The 23,401-nt window shown below is 45.1% G+C and overlaps 1 protein-coding gene across 8 annotated transcripts in view; it reads right to left on the bottom strand.

Annotated features, from left to right (window-relative positions):
* Window positions 1-23,401, bottom strand: part of ADGRB1 (adhesion G protein-coupled receptor B1) — a 387,137-nt gene that overhangs the window by 143,096 nt on the left and 220,640 nt on the right. For all 8 annotated transcript variants that reach the window (XM_087890962.1, XM_087890963.1, XM_087890966.1 and 5 more), the window contains 4 exons: window positions 21,620-21,814; window positions 18,221-18,289; window positions 14,268-14,376; window positions 12,959-13,102 (listed from right to left, as the gene is read on the bottom strand). In XM_087890962.1, coding sequence (XP_087747088.1) covers window positions 12,959-13,102; window positions 14,268-14,376; window positions 18,221-18,289; window positions 21,620-21,814 — 517 coding nt within the window. The remainder of the gene's footprint in view (window positions 1-12,958; window positions 13,103-14,267; window positions 14,377-18,220; window positions 18,290-21,619; window positions 21,815-23,401) is intronic.

Below are 23,401 nucleotides of genomic sequence, written 5' to 3'. Positions count from 1 at the left end.
AGCCTCTTCTTAAAAGCCTCCAGTGATGGAGCACCCACAACTTCTGGAGGCGAGACATTCACTGGTTAATTATCCTCACTGTTAGGAAGTTTCTCCTTAATTCCAGGTTGCTTCTCTCCTTGTTTAGTTTCCATCTATTGCTTCTTGTCCTGCCTTCTGGAGCTTTGGAGAATAAATTGACCCACTCCTCTTTGTGGCAACCCCTCATATCCTACTATCATGTCAACTCTGGTCCTCCATTTGTACGGCCATCCAACTCAAACCAGTAACCATGGGCAGCAAACAATCATAAAAACAATTAAAAGTGTTGAGTTAAGACAATACAAAAAGGGAAATAAAATACAATTAGCAGCCCAGAGATAACTGCAATTCTTTGGACCCACAGGACAATTATACCACCCTGCTGTTTGCAGATACAAATCCTATTGCAACATACAAAATCTGTCAGATGGTGACCTGCACCTCAAACCAGCCTTCATGAGTATAGGGAGTTAACAGTAATAAAGTTGGAAGGGACCTTGGAGGTCATCTAGTCCAACCCCCTGCTCACGCAGGAAAACCTGTACTAGGGATTCGAACCGCCGAACTGCCAACCTTTCTGATTGTCAGGGTGCTAATTAATCCCATTCTGCTTTTGGGTAATCGCACCTTGATTTAGAGACATGGATCGAGACTTTTCCCTTGAAGCATACTTTTGCAAGAAATAAACCCGGAGATATATTTTTCTAAGAAAAAACTCATTTATTTGTTATAAGGAAAATAAAACATCTCACTATCTAAATAATTACATTTTGACAACGTTCCTGCCGGCCACCTCTCTGTGGCCGGACCTCTTGGCAAGAGAACAAAGAAAGAGAAGAAAGAATGAAAGAATGCGGACATGCGTAGTTAGCTTACTGATAAGAAACTTGGCAAGCTACGGAAAGTCTTAGAGTCCAAAAATATGAGTTCATCTGGTAAATACAAAAATGCAGTGACACTGATCGACAAGCTCAGTGTCTCAGCCACTGAGCCACCTAGTCAGACTAGGTTCTTGACTTACAACAGTTTGTTTAGTGACCATTCAAAGTCGCAACGGAACTGAAAAAAAGTGACCGATGAGCATTTTTCACACTTACAACCGTTGCAGCCTCCTCACAGACACATGATCAAAATTGAAACACTTGGCCACCGACTCGTAATTATGACCGTTGCAGTGCCCTGGGATCATGTGATCCCCTTTTGTGACCTCCTGAAGAGCAAAGTCAACGGGGAAGCCAGATTCACTTAACAAACCGTCTTACTAACTTAACACCTGGAGTGGTTTGCTTAACAACTGTGGCAAGAAAGGTCATAAAACGGGGCAAAACTCACTGAATACCTGTCTCGCTTAGCAACAGAAATGCCGGGCTCAGTTGTGGCTGTAAATCGAGGACTACTTGTATTTTGATTTGTATTACAATAGATAAATTTAGCTAATCATACATACAAAAGAACTGTTTTTTTCCCTTCCTATGTTGGTCTATGACTCTAATAAATATTTGATTTGATTTGAATTTGTTGATGTCAATATAACCAGGAAACGAGGCCCTTTACAAACACAGGATTCCAGGCCGGGACACGTAACCAGATCTTTAAGGCCTTCTAAAAGGCCACCAGGGTTCGAATCAACTTAATCTGAAGAGGGAGAATGTTCCAGAAGGCTACTGAGGATAAGACATGCCTCCTGGTTCTTGCCACCTTTCAATCATTGGTTGATGGGACTTAAACATGCCCTTCTTGCCACCCTTGGAATACTGACAGATTAATGGAGTTGGAAGGGACTTTGTAGGTCATCTAGTCCAACCCCCTGCCCAAGGAGGAGACCCTACACCATTTCTGACAGATGGCAGTCCAGTCTCTTCTTGAAAGCCTCCAGTGATGAAGCTCCCACGACTTCCGAAGGCAACTTCTGTTCCATGGGTTGATTGTTCTCACTGTCAGGAAATTTCTTCGCATTTCTAGGTTGAATCTCTCCTTGTTCAGTTTCCATCCATTGTTCCTTGTCTGGCCTTTGGGTGCTTTGGAAAATAGCTTGAACCCCTTCCTCCTCTCTGTGGCAGCCCCTCAAATATTAGAAGATGCTATCCTGTCTCCCCTGGGCCTTCTCTTCACTAGACTAGCCAGGCCCAGTTCCTGTAACTGTTCATCGTATGTTTAGGTCTTTGGTCTCCTAATCATCTTGGTTGCTCTCCTCTGCACTTTTTCTAGAGTCTCAACATCTTTTTTTATAGTGTACCATGTCCAATTCTGGTCACCACGATGCAGAAAAGATGCTGAGACTCTAAAAAGGGTGAAGAAAAGAGCCACAGAGATGGTCAAGAGCCAGGAAGGCTAAACTCTAAGATGAATGGCTGAAGGAACTCGATAAGCTTAGCCAGAAGAAGAGAAAGCTTGGGAGACATGATAGCTGTCTTCCAGTACTTGAAGAACTGTCCTAGGAAAGAGGTGGTCAACTTATTCTCCAAAGCACCTGAGGCTAGGACAAGACACCATGGGTGGTAGCCAACCTGGAAATAAGGAGGAATTTGCTGACGGTGAGAATGATTAAATCAATGGAAGAGCTTGCCTTCTGGAGTTGTGGGTGCTCCATTGCTGGAGAAGTTCAAGAAAAGATTGGACAACCATTTGTCCAGGATGTGTGAGGTCTCCTGCCTTGGGCAGGGGGTTGGACTAGAAGACCTCCAAAGTCCCTTCTAACCAGGGGTGAAATCCAGCAGGTTCTGGAGAACAGGTAGTGGAGATTTTGAGCAGTTCGGAGAACCGGTAGTGGAAATTTTAAGTAGTTTGGAGAACCGGCAAATACCACCTATGGCTGGCCCCAGAGTGGGGTGAGAATGGAGATTTTGCAGTATCCTTCCCCTGCCACGCCCACTAAGCCACACCACCACGCCACACCATGCCCACCAAGCCACACCCACAGAACCGGTAGTAAAAAAATTTGGATTTCACCACTGCTTCTAACCCTATGAAGAATGGTTGCATATTTTGGGTCTGGCTAGTCTAAAGAAAAGAAGAATCAGGGGTGACATGATAGCAGTATTTCAGTATTTGTGGGGCTGCCACAGAAAAGAGAGGGGTCAAATTATTCTCCAAAGCACCAGAAGGCAGAACAAGAAACAATGGATGGAAACTCATCAAGGAGAGAAGCAACTTGGAACTAAGGAAAAACTTCCTAACAATGAGGACAATTAACCAGTGGAACAGCTTGCCACCAGAAGTCGTGGGTGCTCTAGCACTGGAGGTTTTTAAGAAGAGACTAGACCAGTGATGTCTAACATTTATGCCGTCGCGTGCCAAAAGCGGTGGGAGCATGCGGGGGTTGCCCACACGTGTGCCCCCACTCAATGCCCCCCACACTTGCATGCGCGACCCCCCCTACTCTCCCCGCTTTTAGCAGACGATGGCATGGTGGGCCTGGTAGGCCCGTTTTTGCCCTCCCCAGGCTCCAGAAGCTTTCTTGGAGCTTGGGGAGGGTGAAAACGGCCTTCCTCACTGCCCTGGAGGCCCCCTGGATGTCGGAAATGGCCCATTTCCCGACTTCCTGTAGGCCCGAAAATCAGCTGGCTGGCATGCGCATGCACGCTGGAGCTGAGCTAGGGCAATGCTCACGTGCCCACATATATGGCTCCGCGTGCCACCTGTGGCACACGTGCCATAGGTTCGCCATCACGGGACTAGACAGTCACTTGTCTGAAATAGGATAGGTTCTCCTGCTTGAGCAGGGGGCTGGACTAGATGACCTCCAACCTCCCTTCCAGCTCTGTTCTATTCTTACCATTCTAACCTATGATTCTAAGATGGCCCCAACCCATGAAAAGCTTCAAAGGTGACAAAGTCCTTCACATATCCTCTACCTTTAACCTCATCCAGTCATGACGCTTGTAAAAAAAGGGGGCTGAATTTGCACTGGTTGTCCTCCCCTGATTTTGTGGGTGGTTTGAGGATCAAATGTCAACTATAAACTGGGGTTTTTGCACATAGGTGTCATCTGGTTATCTACGGGACCGCCTACTACCACCAATAGCCTCCCACCGGCTGGTACGCTCTCATAGAGAGGGACTCCTCCGGGTGCCGTCAGCCAAACAATGTTGACTGGCGGCCCCCAGGGGGAGAGCCTTCTCTGTGGGGGCACTTACTGTCTGGAACGAGCTCCCCCCGGAGATACGGAGGATCCCGGATCTGCGCACCTTTCCGCTGCGCTCTCAAGACCTTTTTATTCCACCAGGCGGGCCTGGCCTAATCTTTTCCCTTTTTCGTTTTAATATAAAAATTTTAATCTGTTTTTAAATGATTGGGGTGTTTTAAATCTGTCTGGGCCAAATTGTTTAATTCAGTTTTATTCTGTTTTAAAATTTTGTATTTATGTATTTTATCGTTTGGCTGTTCTCCGCCCTGAGTCCTTCGGGAGTAGGGCGGTATATAAATCAAATAAAGATAAAGATAAAGGTCTAAATTCCAGTTCCAGTCTACAAAATGACCAAGCGATTAAGAATAAAGTTGCTGGCTTTGATGTGATTTAAGCTGCAGTCTCTTCTTTGCGTTGTTTTGGCAAGCGAGAAAGCTGCCTCTACACAACCTTTCAATTGAGGGTACTTAAGTCCCTTTTCAATTAGCAGTCCCAACCATCCAGCTCGCAGGAGTCCGATCGCCTATTCCCATTGTAGCACTGCTGCTCCAATTAAGTGCCTCTTCAATTTTCTGTTTTCCTAAAAACGTATTGGCTGGAGCACAATTAGATCGCACTGTGCAGAATTGCTAAACTTGTGTCGTGAAGGGACAACGGCCCACGGGACAAATACCGTTCAGAATTAGAAGTTGGGAATGATCGTTGTGGGAAACGAGGGCCCATCGAGCATGTTCGATAGGCTGAGTTTCGTCAGCAGTTTTCTACGGGGGACAATTGGATAGGATGTCCCAATGGTGTTTTTTTTCAAGAGGCCACTGGACTTCGTTTTTCCTTGAAGAGCTTTTGCTTCTCGTCCAAGAAGCTCCTTCAGTTCTGACTGAACGGTGGAGGATGGAAGGATTTATATTCCTTGCAGTCATCTGGTCATTAGTATTCTTTCTGAGAGTCATTGAAACCGCTTGGAGGTTTATCTGTGCCCTCGGGGTCACCAGGATAATGCAAAAGGGTGTGGAACCTTCTTGGAACTGCTTGTTGTGGCTCCGTTACCTGAGCCTGTGTCATCGGCAGGAGAGGACTCCGAGAGTGAAGGAGAGGAGTTGGCAAGGCCTACCTCTCCAGGACCCTCCTCTCTGGCAATGCCTTCAGTGTCTGCCGAAGGGCAAGAGATAGGGCCGGGGCCAAGCACACCCATGCAGCCACAGGTGGACAGTGATGAGGGTAATGAGTCTTGGCTGGATCCTCGGCAGCGTCGCAGAGATAAGTGCGCGCAACAGAAGAAAAGGCGTGCCAGAGATTAGGCTGAGTCACTGGACCACACCCCACAGGGTATAAAAGGGGGTGAGGTGGCCATTCAGACTCTGTGACGGACAAAACTAACTACTATCGAGTCACGTTGCATCTTTGGAAACAACATTATCGGCCTTGGATTTATTTTACGAACTGGACAATTCTTGACTGTGGGTATTTTGTTTATTGAGTAAAAGTTCTTGGCAAGCAGCTACTGGGTTGCTGCCAAGCTTCTTATCAGAAGAATTGGTTGTCTGCCAGTTTATTTAACCCCCGGCTGTCTGTCTGTGTGTGTGAGAGAGACGGGGACAGAACACTGCTGAAAAGAGTCTGTTGTAAACTGGAGACGGAGAACCTATGGCACCAGTGCCAGAAGTGGCATGCAGACCATCTCTCCAGGCATGTGAGTCATTGCCCATTGCTTTTCCGGGTTCTGGTGCACTGGACAGCTGGTCTTCACGCACATGGGAACGCCAGAAACAGGAACAGAAGCCGCCCGGTACGCATGTGCACACCTGGTGGCTGCCCTTCCAGTTTCCGGTGTGTGCATGCGCACCAGCCACCTGGTCTTCCAGTTTCTGGTGCGCATGCATGCGCGAAAATCAGCTGGCCGGTGTTCACACGTGCAGCAGAAACCGGAAGATCACCTTCCTGGTGCATGCATGTGCAATGGGCGGCTGCTCTTCTGACTTTTGGCATGCGTGCATCAGGGGTGGGTTCTAAATTTTTTTACTACCGGTTCTGTGGGCGTGGCTTATTTTGTGGGCGTGGCTTGATGGTCATGTGACAATTCTTTAGGCTTTAGCAGAGGTACTGGTCTACCAGGCTTTTAACAGCTTGCAGAGCTCTACCGGTCTACTGATTTGTTTTTGGAGGCACCGGTCTACCAGCACACTGCCTTTTAACACTGATCAGCTGTAGGGCGGCCCTTTGAAGCCCCGCGGCAAGAGCTTAAACAGTTTTTTTTCCTTCTACCCAATCAGCTGGGACTTGGGAGGCAGCAATAGATTGGGGGTGGGGCCAAATAAAAGGTAAGAATAATGTGGGGGGGGGTGGACGGGGGCGGGAGGGCCCAGCACCCAAACAAAGAGAATCAGTTCGGTGACATCATATCGTCACCGCTATCGGCTCGGCCGAACCGGGCCGAACTGGGAGGACCCCACCACTGGCGTGCATGCGCACGCTCCTATTTCGGCACTCGGTGCCGAAAAGGTTCGCCAACACTGAGATGGGTGGTGTTGTATCCCTCCCCTCTGTAGAGAGAGGGCTGTTCAATTTTGACCTAGACGGCCTCTTGGACCCCTCTTTCAAACCAGCGGCCTTCTCTGTCCAAAATGTAGATTTTGCTGTCTTCAAAAGAGCAGCCTTTTGTCTTTTAAATGCAGATGGAAGTGCTGAATTTTGTCCCGGTGGGTTTGTTCTCCTGGGTTGTGCCATGCATTCGCGAAATGGTTGCTCTTCAGCAGTTCCAAAAAAGGTTTCACACCCACTTGCACTATTCAGGTGATCCAGAGGGCAAAAATAAAACTCCAAGTGCTAACAACCAGATGACCACAAGGAATATAAATCCTTCCATCCTCTGCCATTCAGTCAGAATTAAAGAAGCTTCTTGGATGAGAAGCGAAAAGTCTTCGAAGAAAAACAAAGAAAGCCAAGATGCCTCTTGAAAAAGCACCTTTAGGGCAACTGGGTTATGGCCAGCCTAGTGAAGAGAAGGACCAGGGGAGACCTTATAGTAGTGTTCCAATATTTCTTTCTTTCTTTCTTTCTTTCTTTCTTTCTTTCTTTCTTTCTTTATTTATTTATTTATTTATTTATTTATTTACTTATTTATTTTCTTATACTTATATGCCGCCCTTCTCCCAGAGGACTCGGGGCGGCTCACAGAAATTAAAACGATAAAAACAATGAAAATAGCTACTAAAATAATCGATTAAAATCTCCCAATTAAAATCACCCATCAGATCAGCAAATTTGTTGGAAAAGCCATGTCTTCAGGTCACGGCGGAAAGAGCGGAGGTCGGGGGCCATCCGGAGCCCCGAGGGTAACCCATTCCAGAGGGTCAGTGCGCCCACAGAGAACACCCTCATCCTGGGTGCCACCAGTCGACATTGTCTGGCCAATGGCACCCGGAGGCGGACAGTCCTATGTGAGCGCACTGGGCGGTGGGAGGCAGGCAGAAGGTGGTCCTGCAGGTATCCCGGGCCCATGCCATGAAGGGCTTTATAGGTGAGTACCAGCACCTTGAAGCGGATCTGAAGGACCACCGGTAACCAGTGCAGCTCGCACAGGAGAGGTGTAACACGGGAGTAACGGGAAGCTCCCATAACAACCCGCGCGGCCACATTCTGGACCAGCTGGAGCCTCTGGGTACACCCCAAGGTCAGCCCCATGTAGAGGGCATTGCAGTAGTCCAAATGAGAGATAATGAGAGTTTGGGTGACTGTACGGAGGGCATCCCTGTCTAGGAAAGGGCGTAACTAGCGCACCAGGCGAACCTGTGCAAAAGCCCCCCTGGTCACGGCCGTCAGATGGTCCATTAAGGACAGCCGCGAATCCAGGAGGACACCTAGATTGCAAGCCCTTTCAGAGGGAGTAAGCAACTCCCCTCCCATCAATATTTGAGGGGTTGCCACAAAGAGGAAGGGGTCAAGCTATTTTGCAAAGCACCAGACAAGGACTAATGGATGGAAACTGACCAAGGAGAAATTCAACCTGGAAATAAGGAGAAATTTTCTGATAGTCAGAACAATCAACCCATGGAACAGAAGTTGCCTTCGGAAGTTGTGGGGGTTTCATCACTGGAGGCTTTCAAGAAGAGACTGGACTGCCATCTGCCAGAAATGGTGTAAGGTCTCCTGCTTGGGCGGGGGGTTGGACTAGATGACCTACAAGGTCCCTTCCAACTCTGTTAATCTGTATCTGTATCTATCTGTAAGCATGGGCTTGCAGTTGTTCAACAGGCCTGCCAATCTATAAGGGGTAAAGGGAGGACAAAGACCCCACCTTTCCCCCTTTTATCCTCAGAAGCAGTTCTAGGAGACATTTCTAGGCCAGGATGCTAATTTTTTTCAAGGATGAATGCTGAGCTTTCAGTGACACCCTTAACAGAATAGCAGAGTTGGAAGGGACCTTGGAGGTCTTCTAGTCCAACCTCCTGCTCAAGCAGGACACCCTACACCATTTGAGACAACTGGCTGTCCAATCTCTTCTTAAAAACCTCCAGTGTTGGAGCATCCACAACTTCTGGAGGCAAGTTGTTCCACTGATTAACAGGTCCCATTGACAGAAGAATTCTCCTTAATTCTAGGTTGTATCTCTCCTTGTTAAGCTTCCGTTCATTACTTCTTGTGTTGCTCTAAATTGCTTTGAAGAATAGGTTGAGCCTTCCTCCTCTCCGTCCCTCAACTTCCAGGAATTCCCTAGACTTTTTGCTCTTGGTTCGGTCTACGGTGGTCAGAGTTTCCCAGCTGAAACTATGCTTAAGTCTACCCTGTGAAATTAAATCAGATTTTATCCTGTTTTGTGATTGCTAGTCAGTGTCCATGGATGCCCGCTGCTAATCCTCTGCCTGTTTGGGTTATATAGTGACTCTTACAATCCATATACTGTCTATTGTAGATGACTCCTGTTATTTTCTTGTGGGCTTGGTGCAGGGGTGAAATACTCCTGGTTCGGACCGGATCGCCTGATCCAGTAGTGATGGAGGCGGGTGGTTCGGAGAACCGGTAGCAAAAATCCCTGCCCTCCCCCCATGCCCAGCTGAGCCGCACAGTCATCAGAGGCTTTTTTTTTTTTTTACTTTTAAAAGCATTTTTTCTGCAACCTCTTTGGCCAAAAAATGCTTTTAAAATTAAAAAAAAAAGCCTCTGATGATCGCGCGGCTCAGCTGGGATCCTCAAAGGCTTTTAAAAGAAAAAAAGTCTCTGCCGATCAGGCAACTCAGCTGGGATCGTCAGAGCCTTTTGAAAGCATTTTTTTGCAACCTCTTCGCTGAAGAGGTTGTAGAAAAAAATGCTTTTAAAAGCATTTGAGTTGAGCAAATGAGCAAAAGCAGCTGAGTTGCCTGATCGTCAGAGGCATTTAAAAGAAAAAAAGCCTCTGCCGATCAGGCAACTCAGCTGGGATCGAAGAGGTTTTGCAACCTCTTCGCTGAAGAGGTTGTAGAAAAAATGGTTTTAAAAGTAAGCAACAAGTAAATTTGGCCATGCCCACCCAGTCACATTACCTATACCCTTTCAGATAGTTGTCCAGTCTCTTCTTAAAAGCCTCCAGTGATGGAGCTCCCACAACTTCTGGTGGCAAGCTGTTCCACTGGTTAATTGTCCTCACTATTAGGAAGTTTCTCCTCAATTCCAGGTTGCTTCTCTCCTTGATTAGTTTCCATCCATTATTTCTTTATCAATCCAATATGCTCAGGGACGGAGCCTTAGATTACTCTTGGAGTGCTGGTAGGATGCACGATGAGCCACTGGCAGCCAACACGCACCTCCCTGCCCCCCTTTTCTTGGTGGCTTCTCCCATTGGTTTTGTTAACGTTTGCTGTCTGTCTGTCTGTCTGTTTCACACTTCCACATGTGTTCAACTTCGTCAGAAATGGTGTAGAGCCTCCTGCTTGGGCGGGGGGTTGGACTAGATGACCTGCAAGGTCCCTTCCAACTCTGTTAGTCTAGTCTAATCTAATCTAACTTGTCTCCCCATCTCCCACCTGCCCACCGACCTAGAAATTTGCCACGACGGTCCAAATCTAAATTACGTGTAATATTTTGCCTGGCCATTCTATAATAAAGCAGCTTTATTTCTTCCCGCAATTTCTCAGTGTGGCCATTAGCATACATCTGGCACCCATAATTGTGTTACTCTCAATTACGTCTGTGAAAGAGGTGGTCACTAGAGAGGAATGTTCGAGCCTCGGCAGCCTCACCGAGGGCCTGACCTTCCACGCTTATTTGGAGTAGAGAAGAATGTTGAAAAGGTGGGTTTCCTATTTCAGATTACAGGTAATTCAAAGAGAACTCGGATATTAACTCTGTCCAGGCTGGACAGGAAACTTTGGATCTTCTTTCTGAGAGAATGTGTTCCTGATTTACTAAGTGTTAGACATACCGTATTTTTCAGACTATAAGACGCACCTAAATTTAGAAGAGGAAAACAACAACAAAAAGTTTTTGGCCTCTGGCGCTCCATTTTTTGGCTTTTTTTGGGGGGGGGCTTTCTTTGGCCCTTTTCAGAAAAAAAAAGGGGGCTGAAGAAAGCTGAAAAACAGGCCAGAAAAAGCCTAAAATATGGGCCCAAAAAAGCCTCAAAAGGGGCCCAAAAAAGCCCCCCAAAGAGGCTGAAGAAAGCCTTGAAAATGGGCTGAAAAAAGCTGGAAAAAATGGGCCAAAAGAAAGGCTGAAAAATGGGCCAAAAAAGCCTCAAAAGGGGCCAAAAAAGCACCAAAAAAGGGCCAAAAAGCCTCAAAAATGGGCTGAGAAAAGCCCCCAAAATGGGCCAAAAAAGCCTTGAAAACTGGCTGAAAAAATGGGCTGAAAAAATGGGCTGAAAAAAGCTTCAAAACGGGCTGAAAAAAAGCCCTGAAAACAGGCCAAAAAAAGGCCTGAAAAAGGCTGAAAAAAGGCCCTGAAAACAGGCCAAAAAAAGGCCTGAAAAAGGCTGAAAAAAAGCCCTGAAAACAGGCCAAAAAAAGGCCTGAAAAAGGCTGAAAAAAGGCCCTGAAAACAGGCCAAAAAAAAGGCCTGAAAAAGGCTGAAAAAAGGCCCTGAAAACAGGCCAAAAAAAGGCCTGAAAAAGGCTGAAAAAAGGCCCTGAAAAAAGGCCTGGAAAAAAAAGGCCTGAAAAAGGCTGAAAAAAGGCCCTGAAAACAGGCCAAAAAAAGGCCTGAAAAAGGCTGAAAAAAGGCCCTGAAAACAGGCCAAAAAAAAGGCCTGAAAAAGGCTGAAAAAAGGCCCTGAAAACAGGCCAAAAAAAGGCCTGAAAAAGGCTGAAAAAAGGCCCTGAAAAAAGGCCTGGAAAAAAAAGGCCTGAAAAAGGCTGAAAAAAGGCCCAAAAATGGGGTGTGTGGAAGCCAAAAAACGGCTGGTGGGTGGGCAGGGCTTCAGCAATATTCAGTCTATAAGACGCACAGACATTTTCACCCCCTTTTAGGAAACAAAAAAAGTGTGTTTTATAGTCCGAAAAATGTACCAATAGAAGAGAATATTTGTAACTTAGAGATAAACTGTGGGTTCCTTGGTGATTTCTAAGCTTCTGTCAGCCCTGAAGCCATTTTGAAAATTTTCAGGGCTGCCACAGCAAACCCGGTTGCAGCTGTAGGAACGTGAAAGGGAAGATAGAGATAGCTGGGGGGTGGGGGACACGGGATGTAGCCAAAATAACATTCTTTTCCATGGGAACCAAGGACGTTCCCACCAGGTGCTTGGAAGGCGTGGACAGCTGGAGGGAGGACTGTGACCTGATTGGACCATGTGATGGATGTGTGACCTGGTGGGCATCAAGTCTGGGTTTTGATTTGGGTGGACAAAACCTCGGGTCCTTCAGAGTCAGGTTTTCACCCGCTGTGCCAAGATGGCATTCCTAATAAAATTTTTACTTTGAGGAAACTTCAGGCCTCAGCGTTTTGATTTCGTTGGGTCTGTTACTTGGAACCCTGACAGCTTGGTTGTTTCCTTGCAGATGCTTCATGACCCAACTAGGTAGCATCATCAGAGCGAGAAGGGAGTGGGGTTTGCAGGGAGGAGGAGGAGGGAGAAGAGGAAAAAGGAGAAGGAGAAGAAGAGGAGGAGGAGGAGGAAGAGGAGGAGGAGGAAGAGGAGGAGGGGGGAGGAGGAGGAGGGAGAAGAGGAAGAAGGAGAAGGAGAAGAAGAAGAGGAGGAGGAGGAGGAGGAGGAAAAGGAGGAGGATTAGGAGGAGGAGGAGGATTAGGAGGAGGAGGAGGAAAAGGAGGAGGATTAGAAGGAGAAGAAGAAGAGGAGGAGGAGGAGGAGGAGGAGGAGGAGGAGGAGGAGGAGGAGGAGGAGGAGGAGGAGGAGGAGGAGGAGGAGGAGGAGGAGGGCGACGACTGTGGGGTCCTTGATACTTTCTGAGCTTGGTTGTCCCAAAAATGCTTTTCCAAAAGGCAACTGGATTTCCTTGTTTGTTTTTTTCCTTGAAAATGTTTCATTCTCATCCAAGAAGCTTCTTCAGAACTGAAGCATCTTCTTGGTTGAGAAGTAAAATATTTCCAAGGAAGAAAAAAAAAACCCAAGAAAGTCCAATCACCTTTTGGAAAAGCACTTTGATGACAACTTTTGGGACAACTGATGGACTAGAAGACCTCCAAGGTCCCTTCCAACTCTTATTATTCTGTTCTACTATGTAACTCCAAGTTCAGATCAGTGGTCTAAGAATGGGATTCTCCTTAAATAAATATTTGTTTTGTGTTTTTGAAAAGCAAAAATAAAAGGATGTAACAAGTAAGGATGAAAGTTTACAAAGCATAGACAGATTGCATTCCACTGAGAAACTGCACCATTTAGTCTCACCTGATGCTCCCGTGGAGAAGATGCTTTTCGATATGGTGACCTTGTCTTCTGCATTGCGAGCCCAATCCACCATTCCTCGCCAGCCTTTGACAGGGAAAGTGAGAGCTTTAGCTGCCTTAACAGGCAGCTTCTGGATACTGACAACTTGAGTAAAGAGAGAAAGAAAGAAAGAAAGAAAGAAAGAAAGAAAGAAAGAAAGAAAGAAAGAAAGAAAGAAAGAGAAAGAAGGAAGGAAGGAAGGAAAGAAAGAAAGAAAGGGGAAGGAAAGGAGGAGAGAAAGAGAGAAAAAAGAAAGAAGGGAAGGGAAGGAGAAATGAAAAGAAAGAAGGAAGGAAGTAAAGAAGGGAAAAGGGAAGAATGAAATGAAATGAAATGAAATGAAATGAAAGAAGATGGGAGGGAAAGGAAAGGAAAGGAAAGGAAAGGAAAGGAAAGGAAAGGAAAGGAAAGGAGGAGAGAAATGAAAAGAGAGAAAGAGGAAAAGAAGGAAGAAAAGAAAGAAAAAGAAAAGAAGGAAGGAAGGAAGGAAAGAAAGAAAAAGAAAGAAAGAAGGAAGGAAGGAAGGAAAGAAAGAAGGAAGGAAAGAAGGAAAGAAAGAAAGAAGGAAGGAAGGAAGGAAGGAAGGAAAGAAAGAAAGAAAGAAAGAAAGAAAGAAAGAAAGAAAATTCAAACCCAATTATCATAGCACATAATGAACAGTCGAAGCAACCTGTTTCATTCTGATCATTAATATGCAAAAAACTACAACAATTCCACTTTCAACAATCCCTCGACAGTTAATAATTATTAAGTAGGGACGGATCCACCCCAAACCATCCATCTACACCTCAAACGTTGAAGAATATTCAGATGCACTTTAATAGCCGTTTCCCTGTTCTGCGTTTTTGTATGCATCCGATACGACTTTATTCGTCTCTCCCAGTGGGAATCACACATTGGTGCGGGCTGCAGTTCAACCCTTCCAAGCCATTCTTATATTACGATGTGGGTTTTAAAATTGCGTTTTGCATGCCCATCCGCATCGTTATATTTTATTATGTTTATTTTATTTTTATTTTTAGTGTAAACTGCCAGGAGAGGCATAAATCAAACCCGCTGGGCATCTCTTTTCCCATAAACACAAAATGGGTCAAAACACTCGTTGTGGTTTGACCTCAACTTGCCCTGTTTCTGAGAAGCTCAGCAATCCTTCATCGGAAAGCTATCTCTGGAAGGAGGGAATGGATCCATTATCCCAGTATTTGGATCCTACCACTTAGAAATCAACGGGGGGCGGGGGGGCAGACTTGGATCGGTCCAATGTACTCACCCAAGTTGTCGGTCACTTGATAAGAATCCTGAAAATCTTTCATGCGAAAGCCGACGACGTCAATGAAGTCCTCCAGAAGTCGGAAAAGTTCTTTGATGTTGGAGCCCATCTGCAACATGAGAGCAGGACATCAGTGAAACAGGGCAGGTGGGACCCAAGGACATACAGGTGTCCTTGACTTGTAACCATTCATTTAGTGACTGATCAAAGGGTGCTGCAAAAAGTGACTTAGTAGCGTTTTTGCACACTTAATGACCTTTGCAGCATTCCTATGGTCACATGATTAAAATTCAGAGGGTTGGCAATTGATATGTGCGTACGTATAAAACCGTTAAGCAGTAAATCACATGGTGATTGTACTCTTTGTTTGCTCTATGGTGATATATATACATACAAAAAGAATTTCTAACAAGGACAAAGTGGATATCCACACACAGACTGGGAAAACGCAGGGAAATAAAAGCGGTTGTACGATTTCCACTGTTATGGCAAAATGGGAAGATGGATTTTGCCTGCCTTTACATTGGCTAAAAAGGCTAAGATTGCAGCATTGGAAAGAGACATGTCTGGTTTGTTTCACTCAATGGGTTGAAGATCTGATTACTGCGCAGGTAATCCTCAACCTATGGCCATTTGCTTCACAGTCACAATGGACCTCCCCAGCGGTACTTACAACCCAGTTCCAAAGTTTTGATGGCTGCCTCGACCTCTTGACCTTCCTAAAGGGGTCTAGGACAACTCACCATGGCCAATTCATCACAGCCAACTCACTGCAGGATAAGAGTTACTGTTCTAACCCAGCTCCCCAAACACAACAAACCCTCTGACATGAACTGAAAAGATTCCTTTATTAGGAGCACCGGCAGCGCCGGCAAAAAGTTTCTCTCGCAGGCTAACAAGTTAATCCGGCCGGAAGATGAATAGTTGTCTACCACACCTATTCATCTCCGCCCTTGCCTTTTATCCACAGAGCTAGGGTGGTGGGGCCTCGCTAGCAGCGGTGGCCCTTCCTTCCCAAGGATCAGCCCATAGATTTCCACTGCTCTCCTCTCCTCTGCCTTCTGCGCATCCATGCATCAGGCACTGGACCCAGCTCTTCCGCCTCTTCCTCATCAGCCACCTCCAGACCTGGGGGCTGTTGACTCTCCATCTGAGGGCTGATGGATGGCCCACGCCTCTGTCTCTCTCTCTCTGCCAGCTCTATTTCCTCTTCCCCTTGGGAGCTCTCAGGTTGCCTTGATCCTGAGCCTGACTCCCACACCACCACCACCTCCTCCTCCTCCTCCTCCTCCTCCTCCTCCTCCTCCTCCTCCTCCTCCTCCTCCTCCTCCTCCTCCTCCTCTGATTTGGCTGCTGGAGAGGCCATTGGTGGAAAGGCCACAACAGTTAAGTTAATATTGAAGAAGTGGTGGAATCGAGTCATTAAATAAAGGATGCAAAAGGAAGGAGAAAACCAAATGTGAATGACAAAAATGAAAAAAAAAATATTTTTAATTATTTTAAATAATTAACTTGAACTGTTGAGATGTGGCGAGTTGGTTGCAGCGAGTTGGCCATGGCGAGTTGCCTTCCAAAAGAGATTCAAAACCTGGCTCAGCCAACTGGCTTAGGATCCCGATGAGAATTGGCTAGTACAGTGATGGCTAACCTTTTTGCCATCGCGTGCCAAAAACTGAGGGAGTGCGGGGTGGTCGCGTGCGGGCATGCCCACACCCATAATTCTATGCGCCCTGCCCCTCCACGCATGTGTGTGTGACCCCCCCTAATGCTCCCCCTGCTTTTGGCATGTGATGGTGGGCCCGGTAGGACTGTTTTTGCCCTCCCCAGGCTCCAGAGGCTTTCTAGGAGCCTGGGGAGGGCGAAAACAGCCTTCCCAACCTCCCTGCAAGCCCTCCGGAAGCCGGAAACAGCCCGTTTGTCAACTTCCGGTGGGCCCAGAAGGCCCAAAAATCAGCTGGCCAGCGCACGCATGTGTGCTGGAGCTGAGCTAGGGCAATGTTTGCGTGCCCACCAATATGGCTCCGTGTGCCACTTGTGGCACGCATGCCATACGTTCGCCAATATAGGGCTAGTAGATTAGAAGATCTCACCTCCAGCCAATTTATGCCTTGGTCCTTTTTAAATCCCCTTTGTTAATTACAGATACGGAATTAACCCGTTTTCTGCTCTGTTCCACCACACTGAACCGTCAGCTCCCTGGAGCTTCTGCTGACCTGATTAAACATGTTGTGTTAATAACTTAGTTGAAGATTTTATCTTGGCCGATTCCCACGTCTTTGCCCTAGAGCACCCCTGGGATGATACACACAGAAAAATACCACCATAGCTCAGAGAAAGACGTTTTCTTTTTTAAAAAGATGGGATTAGACAGTTTCTTCCTAGGTTCCCGTGTCTCAGCGCTGCCGAGAGTTGTTTGAAAATCTGTTAAAAAAGATTTGTCGCTGTGCCATCAAGGTACCTTTGATAACATTGAACAAAGCTTCCAAGTGTCACTTTGTCTTCTTGTCTACACGCTTGGCTTTTCAAAAGGCGGCACAATTTATTTATTTATTTTTTTGCGGTTGTGGCTGTTTTTTTCTCGTCTTACATCAGAAAGGAAGCCTAGCAAACATTTTTGTACAAAAGCTTAGCTTTTATTTATTTTATTTTTCTCAGTGTCTCTGGCCTCTTTGCCACACAAAGCCAGTTTGATGTCACAAGGAAGGTGCTGGCATAGAAAACCAGGAGACGGTGAGTTCTAGTCCCGCCTTAGACATGAAAGGCGGCTATGGGACTTTGGGTTAATCGCTAAGAGACTGTGAGTTCTAGTTCCACCTTACTCATAAAAGCCAACTGAGGGATTTTGGGCCAATCACCAGGAGAATTTGTGAATTCTGGTTCTGATTTAGACATGAGGACTGGCTGGGTGACTTAGTGCCAATCACCAGGTGACTGTGAGTTCTAGTGCCACTTTAGACATGAAAACAAGCTGGGCTACCTTGGGTCAAGCATAAAGAGATTGTAAGTTTTAGTTCTGCTTTAGACATGAAAGCTGGGTGGGTGACTGGGTCAATCACCAGGAGACTGTGAGTTCTAGTCCTGATTTAGACATGAAAACTGGCTGGGTGTCTTTGGGCCAATCACCAGGTGACTGTGAGTTCTAGTCCTGATTTAGACATGAAAACTGGCTGGGTGACTTTGGGCCAATCACCAGGTGACTGTGAGTTCTAGTCCTGATTTAGACATGAAAACTGGCTGGGTGACTTTGGGCCAATCACCAGGTGACTGTGAGTTCTAGTCCTGATTTAGACATGAAAACTGGCTGGGTGTCTTTGGGCCAATCACCAGGTGACTGTGAGTTCTAGTCCTGATTTAGACATGAAAACTGGCTGGGTGACTTTGGGCCAATCACCAGGTGACTGTGAGTTCTAGTCCCTTAGTACCCTAATCTTTGGTGTAGTCACATGATCATGGTGGAGCGCTCAACAACCAAAACTTCAAATCTGGATTGTAAATACTCCTCAGGTCGATCCATCAAAACTTCTGACAGTCGCTAAGCAAATGTTACTATATAGTTTATTATGCAGATAGTCCTTGACTTACGACCATCAAGCAACTGGTCGTAAATCAAGGACCACCTGTATTATAAACTCCGAGAGAATTGCCATTCTCCCTCCAAGCAATTTCCAGAAGAGCCGAGGTGGCGCAGTGGTTAGAGTGCAGTACTGCAGCTACTTCAGCTGACTGCTAGTTCAGCAGAACAGCAGATCAAATCTCACCGGCTCAAGGTTGACTCAGCCTTCCATCCTTCCGAGGTGGGTCAAATGAGGACCCAGATTATTGGGGGGCAAGATGCTATTTAGTATACTGTGTAAGCCGCCCACAGTCCTCGGAGAGTGGGCGGCATAGATATATGACTAATAAAAATAAAATAAAAATAAGAATTCATATTGGGAAACTGAAGATTCACATACCAGTTGAGCCTCATCCCATTTGTCTCGATTGTCTTCGGTCAAGATGTTGCTAATTACCTGGACGAAGTTCTGAGAAGAAAAAAACCCCAGAAAATCAGTGGATTCATCCCTGAAATTGACACACCCTTATTGACACATCCCTTGATCAATCCTCCCCATTTTAAGGTGAATAAGACCTTTCCCTTCAGGGCCATTTGTTAAATAATGATGAGGAAGCCAGGAAGAAAAGGATCTCATGGAGACACCTTTAGATCCAATCTGGATCAATCACTGGGACCAGGGGTTTTGTCTTCCAAGTTTTGAACCCATACTGTAGCCCATCCTCACAGAACTTCTCTCTGGAAGAATGTGTGCTTCAAACTTTAGATTTTTAAGGCATGCGGTCATGGCTATCTATGACTGAGAGACAGATGCTGTGTGAAGAGGACATCTACCAATGGATTCAACTAGAGGTGAGTGATCCATCCATTGGTGAGCCTGATCTTCTATTCCATCTATGCTAGCAATTCTGGAGACTGCTCAAGAAAAGGTGAAGCTAGAACTTCTAAGAAGGTATGAAGAATTCATTTCTCTGGTGTTTTTTTCCCCACTCCACCATACCTTCAGTATGGGTTTTGAGAAGCACCATAGCAGTGTTTCTCCATCTTGGCAGGTTGAAGATGGGTGAACTTCAACTCCCAGAATTCCCCGGCCAGCCAAGATGGAGAAACATTGCACTACAGTGCTTAAAGTGGTATTTGATCTTGGGAATTCACCTCCCGATGGATGGATTATCCTACTGAACGCTCAAGTCTGAAAAACTGCAAATCCCAGATTTGTATTATTTTTAGATTATTTTAGAACCAGAACCCCGGTGATTTCAGCATCGCAGGCATTAAAGTTGAGTTGAAACCTCATAAAGAGTCATCTCCAGATGGTCTTCACCACCATCACCTCCTATAAGCTGTCCATCAACCAAACAGGACAGGTACAGACTCCAACAGATAGTCAAGACTGCAGAAAGAACAATTAGAACTGACCTGCCTTTCCTAGAAGACCTGTATATTGCAAGACCTGTATATCAGAATGAGGGCTGAGAAGATAACTGTAGACCCCTCACATTTTGGACATAGACTGTTTCAACTTCTCCCCTCAAGATGGCGCTGTAGGGCATTGGATGCCCAAACAACTAGAGACACAGGGACAAATTTTTTCCTCCTGCCCTCCATCTGCTGAAGGCCTAGTTCTCTCCATCCTGTCTAAAGTCTATCTATATTCACCCAAGTAGTGTGGCTGTAATATTATTATTTATCCTTCTTATTATCTTCTTTACTCTTCCTTTTATTGGGATGATGATGACGATGATGCTTTGCACGTACACTTCTGTACCTGAGACAAATTCCTCAGGTACACTTCTGTACCTGAGACCATGATTGACCAAATAAAATATTCAATTCAATTCAGTTCAATTTTATTTGGAGGAAGGGGAAAAAAAAAATATGGCAATGGAGCGACCTGCTAAGAATGGAGGGGGAAAAAATCCCTCCATTCTTATGATGAATTGAATGATTCATTTATTAATTGATAATTAATAATGATATAATAACTTTGCATGCCCAAATAACTGGACATAGAGACAATTTTTTCCCCCTCATGCCATTACTTTGCTGAACATTTATTTATTTATTTATTTATTTATTTATTTATTTATTTATTTATTAATTATTATTAAATTTATATACCGCCCTACTCCCGAAGGATTCAGGGTGGCAAACAGCCAAAAAAGTAAAATATACATCTAATTCTCACAGCGCTGCCTTACTTCTAGGGATATTTAATAACTAGGTAGTAGGGCTGTGTTACTATTATCCTCCCCATTGTTCCTATTGCATTCTGTTATTAGTATCTTATGATTACATTTCTTTGTTGTTTGTATGTACAGTGAGAGCTTCTGCACTGGAGACAAATTCCTTGTGTGTCCAATTACGCTTGGCCAATAAAGCATTCTATTCTGTTCTGTTCTGTTCTGTTCTCTGTATTCTGTTTTTTTTCTATTCTATTCTGTTCCATTCTTTTCTCTGTATTCTGTTCTAGTCCGTTCTATTTCATTCTATTCTGTTCTGTTTTCTGTATTCTGTTTTTTTTCCTATTCTATTCTGTTCTGTTTCATTCCTTTCTCTGTATTCTATTCTATTCTGTTTTGTTCTGTTCCATTTTTTATATTTTCTATTCTGTTCTGTTCCATTCTGTTCTCTGTATTCTGTCCTGTCCTGTCCTATACCATCCCATCCCATCCATCCCATCCCATCCCATCCCATTCCATTCCAAAAAGCATTCTAAAGAGGAAAAAAAACTATCGTTCACAGTTATTTTTTTAAGAGCACAAGAAGTCTTAAGCTCATCTAAATTCCGTCCCTACTACCATGCTTGTCAATTTGTCACCGATCACTTTCCAAAGATGAGATTCCATCAGGGATGTTTTGTCCTGGCAAAGCACGTAAACTGATCAAGGCATTAATGGGAATCGACTGTCTGGGTGAACACATTCCCTAATCAATACCCTTCTTTGTTACTTGTTTACTGATTCTCTAATCTCCTCTTACGCATCCCGGTTAAGCCTAGGACTGGCTGATTGCTGATGTTTCAGGGATGATCATCTGGCATCTCATCAAGCGTTGCCATTTCTTCCTTACACATTTTGGCTGTCGGAGGAATCGAAAGCTTTCATCAAAATGATGAATGCGTTACGCTGTCGTGCCATCTCTACCCCACCCCCCACCCCCCCGTCGATGGTACGTGCGACTTCACAGCACACGAGAAACTATGAAAGAGCTCTATTGAACTCATTCTGGATCAGAGTATTCTCAATCTTGGCAATTTTAAAATACATGAACTCCAATTCCCAGAATCCTGGGAGTTGAAGTCCATACATTTTCAAGTTGCCAAGGCCTGCCACAATTACAACTGTGGGAAACTGGGAGGGGGGATTGTATGGAGCCAGGGTGATATGTAGTCATAATAACATTCCTTTCTCAGAGAGTCAAGGACATCTTGCCCTGCACCTGGACAGTTGGAACAGGGAGGCATCTCCAGTTGGGACGGTGCTTGGATTGGACCATGTGATGGACATGTGAGTGTTGGGCAGGGACTTGAACTTTCCTTTGGGTGGGGAAAATCTGGAAACTTTCAGATTCGGGTTTTCCCAGATGTGCCAATATGACATCTCTAGTAAAATGGAACTTTGAAGAACTTCAAGCCTTGGAGTCTTCTTTCATTGGGGGTGTTCCTTGGAACCCTGACAACTAAACTGAGAACTCTCAGAATTTTTTTAAAAAATGGAAGCATTTTTAATTTAAATATAAACCTTCATGTTAGCCCATGGTAACTCACAGCAGTGTGGATACCTGTGTGTAAACTCACCTGTACGTCACTCGTAGTTGGGTTGTAATATGCCCTGCGGAAAATCTCTGTCATGTTCCTGAGTACGTCAAAAGTTGACAACAGATCTCCACTGTAGCTGGTTCCATCCTGAGAGATCTCCACCAGGTTTTGCAAGACTTCCGAGACCCCTTCTCCAGCTAGACCCCTCTGAGCTTTTGAGAGATGCTCTCTGGTCTGGCAAGTCAAAAAGAAGTAAGAACAAATGTTATTTCATGATATTTCCTTAAACAAAAAAAATATATTATGTTTTTAAGCACAACCGAACAAAACAGAATGGTTACTGGAATCGGATATGTTTAGTCTAATGAAAAGAAGGATTAGGGGCGACATGATAGCAGTCTTCCAATATTTAAGAGGCTGTCACAAAGAGGTCAAGCTATTCTCCAAAGCACCAGAAGGTAGGAGAAGAAGCAATGGATGGAAACTAAGCAAGGAGAGAACCAATTTAGAACTAAGGAGAAATTTCATGACAGTTAGAACAATTAATCAGCTAAGAACAAACATAACAATTTCTGCTTAGTTCCAGGTTGCTTCTCCATCCATTATTTCTTGTTTTGCCGTCTGATGCTTCGGAAAATAAGTTGGCCCCCTCTTCTTTGTGGCAGCCCCTCAAATACTTGAATACTGCTATCATAAAACCTCTAGTCCTTCTTTTCTCTAGACTAGCCAAATGCAGTTCCTGCAATCGTTCTTCATATGGATTAGTCTCCATCAGTAATTAATCATCCTAGTTGCTCTTCTCTGCACTTTTTCCAAAGTCTCAACATCTTCTTTATATCGTAGCGGCCAAAACTGAATGCAGGATTCCAAGTGTGGCCTTACCAAGGCTTTGTAAAGCGGTACTAATACTTCACATGATTTTGATTCTATATCTCTGTTAATACAACCAAGGATTGTATTCGTTTTTTTGGCTGCGGCTGCACACGGCTGGCTCATGTTTAAGTGATAAGCTTATTCCTTTGTGCAATGTGTATTTGTTATCCATTTGAAATTTCTTACAGGGAGCTTGAAGAAGGATGCATGCATGAGATGGTGCTGCCATTGACCAAGATCACAACTGCTGTAGCAGGGGTGGGTTCTAAAATGTTTTACGACTGGTTCTGTGGGCGTGGCTTATTTTGTGGGCGTGGCTTGATGGTCATGTGAAATTCTTTAGGATTTAGCAGAGGTACTGGTCTACTAGGCTTTTAACTGCTTGCAGAGCTGTACCGATCTACCCATTTATTTTTTGCAGGCACTGGTCTACCCATTTATTTTTGCAGGCACTGATCTACTCGTGTATTTTTGCAGGCACTGGTCTACCCATTTATTTTTGCAGGCACTGATCTACTCATGTATTTTTGCAGGCACCGGTCTACCCATTTATTTTTGCAGGCACCGATCTACTCATGTATTTTTGCAGGCACTGGTCTACTCATGTATTTTTGCAGGCACCGGTCTACCCATTTATTTTTGCAGGCACTGATCTACTCGTGTATTTTTGCAGGCACTGGTCTACCCATTTATTTTTGCAGGCACTGATCTACTCATGTATTTTTGCAGGCACCGGTCTACCCATTTATTTTTGCAGGCACTGATCTACTCATGTATTTTTGCAGGCACTGGTCTACTCATGTATTTTTGCAGGCACCGGTCTACCCATTTATTTTTGCAGGCACTGATCTACTCATGTATTTTTGCAGGCACTGGTCTATCCATTTATTTTTGCAGGCACTGATCTACTCATGTATTTTTGCAGGCACCGGTCTACTCATGTATTTT

This window comes from Pantherophis guttatus, chromosome 3 (genome assembly GCF_059756535.1).
Source record: "Pantherophis guttatus breed Tessera chromosome 3, ASM5975653v1, whole genome shotgun sequence".
Classification (NCBI taxonomy): domain Eukaryota; kingdom Metazoa; phylum Chordata; class Lepidosauria; order Squamata; family Colubridae; genus Pantherophis; species Pantherophis guttatus.
The sequence above is the reverse complement of the archived record's forward strand: the minus strand, read 5'-3'. Positions and strand labels throughout refer to the sequence as shown.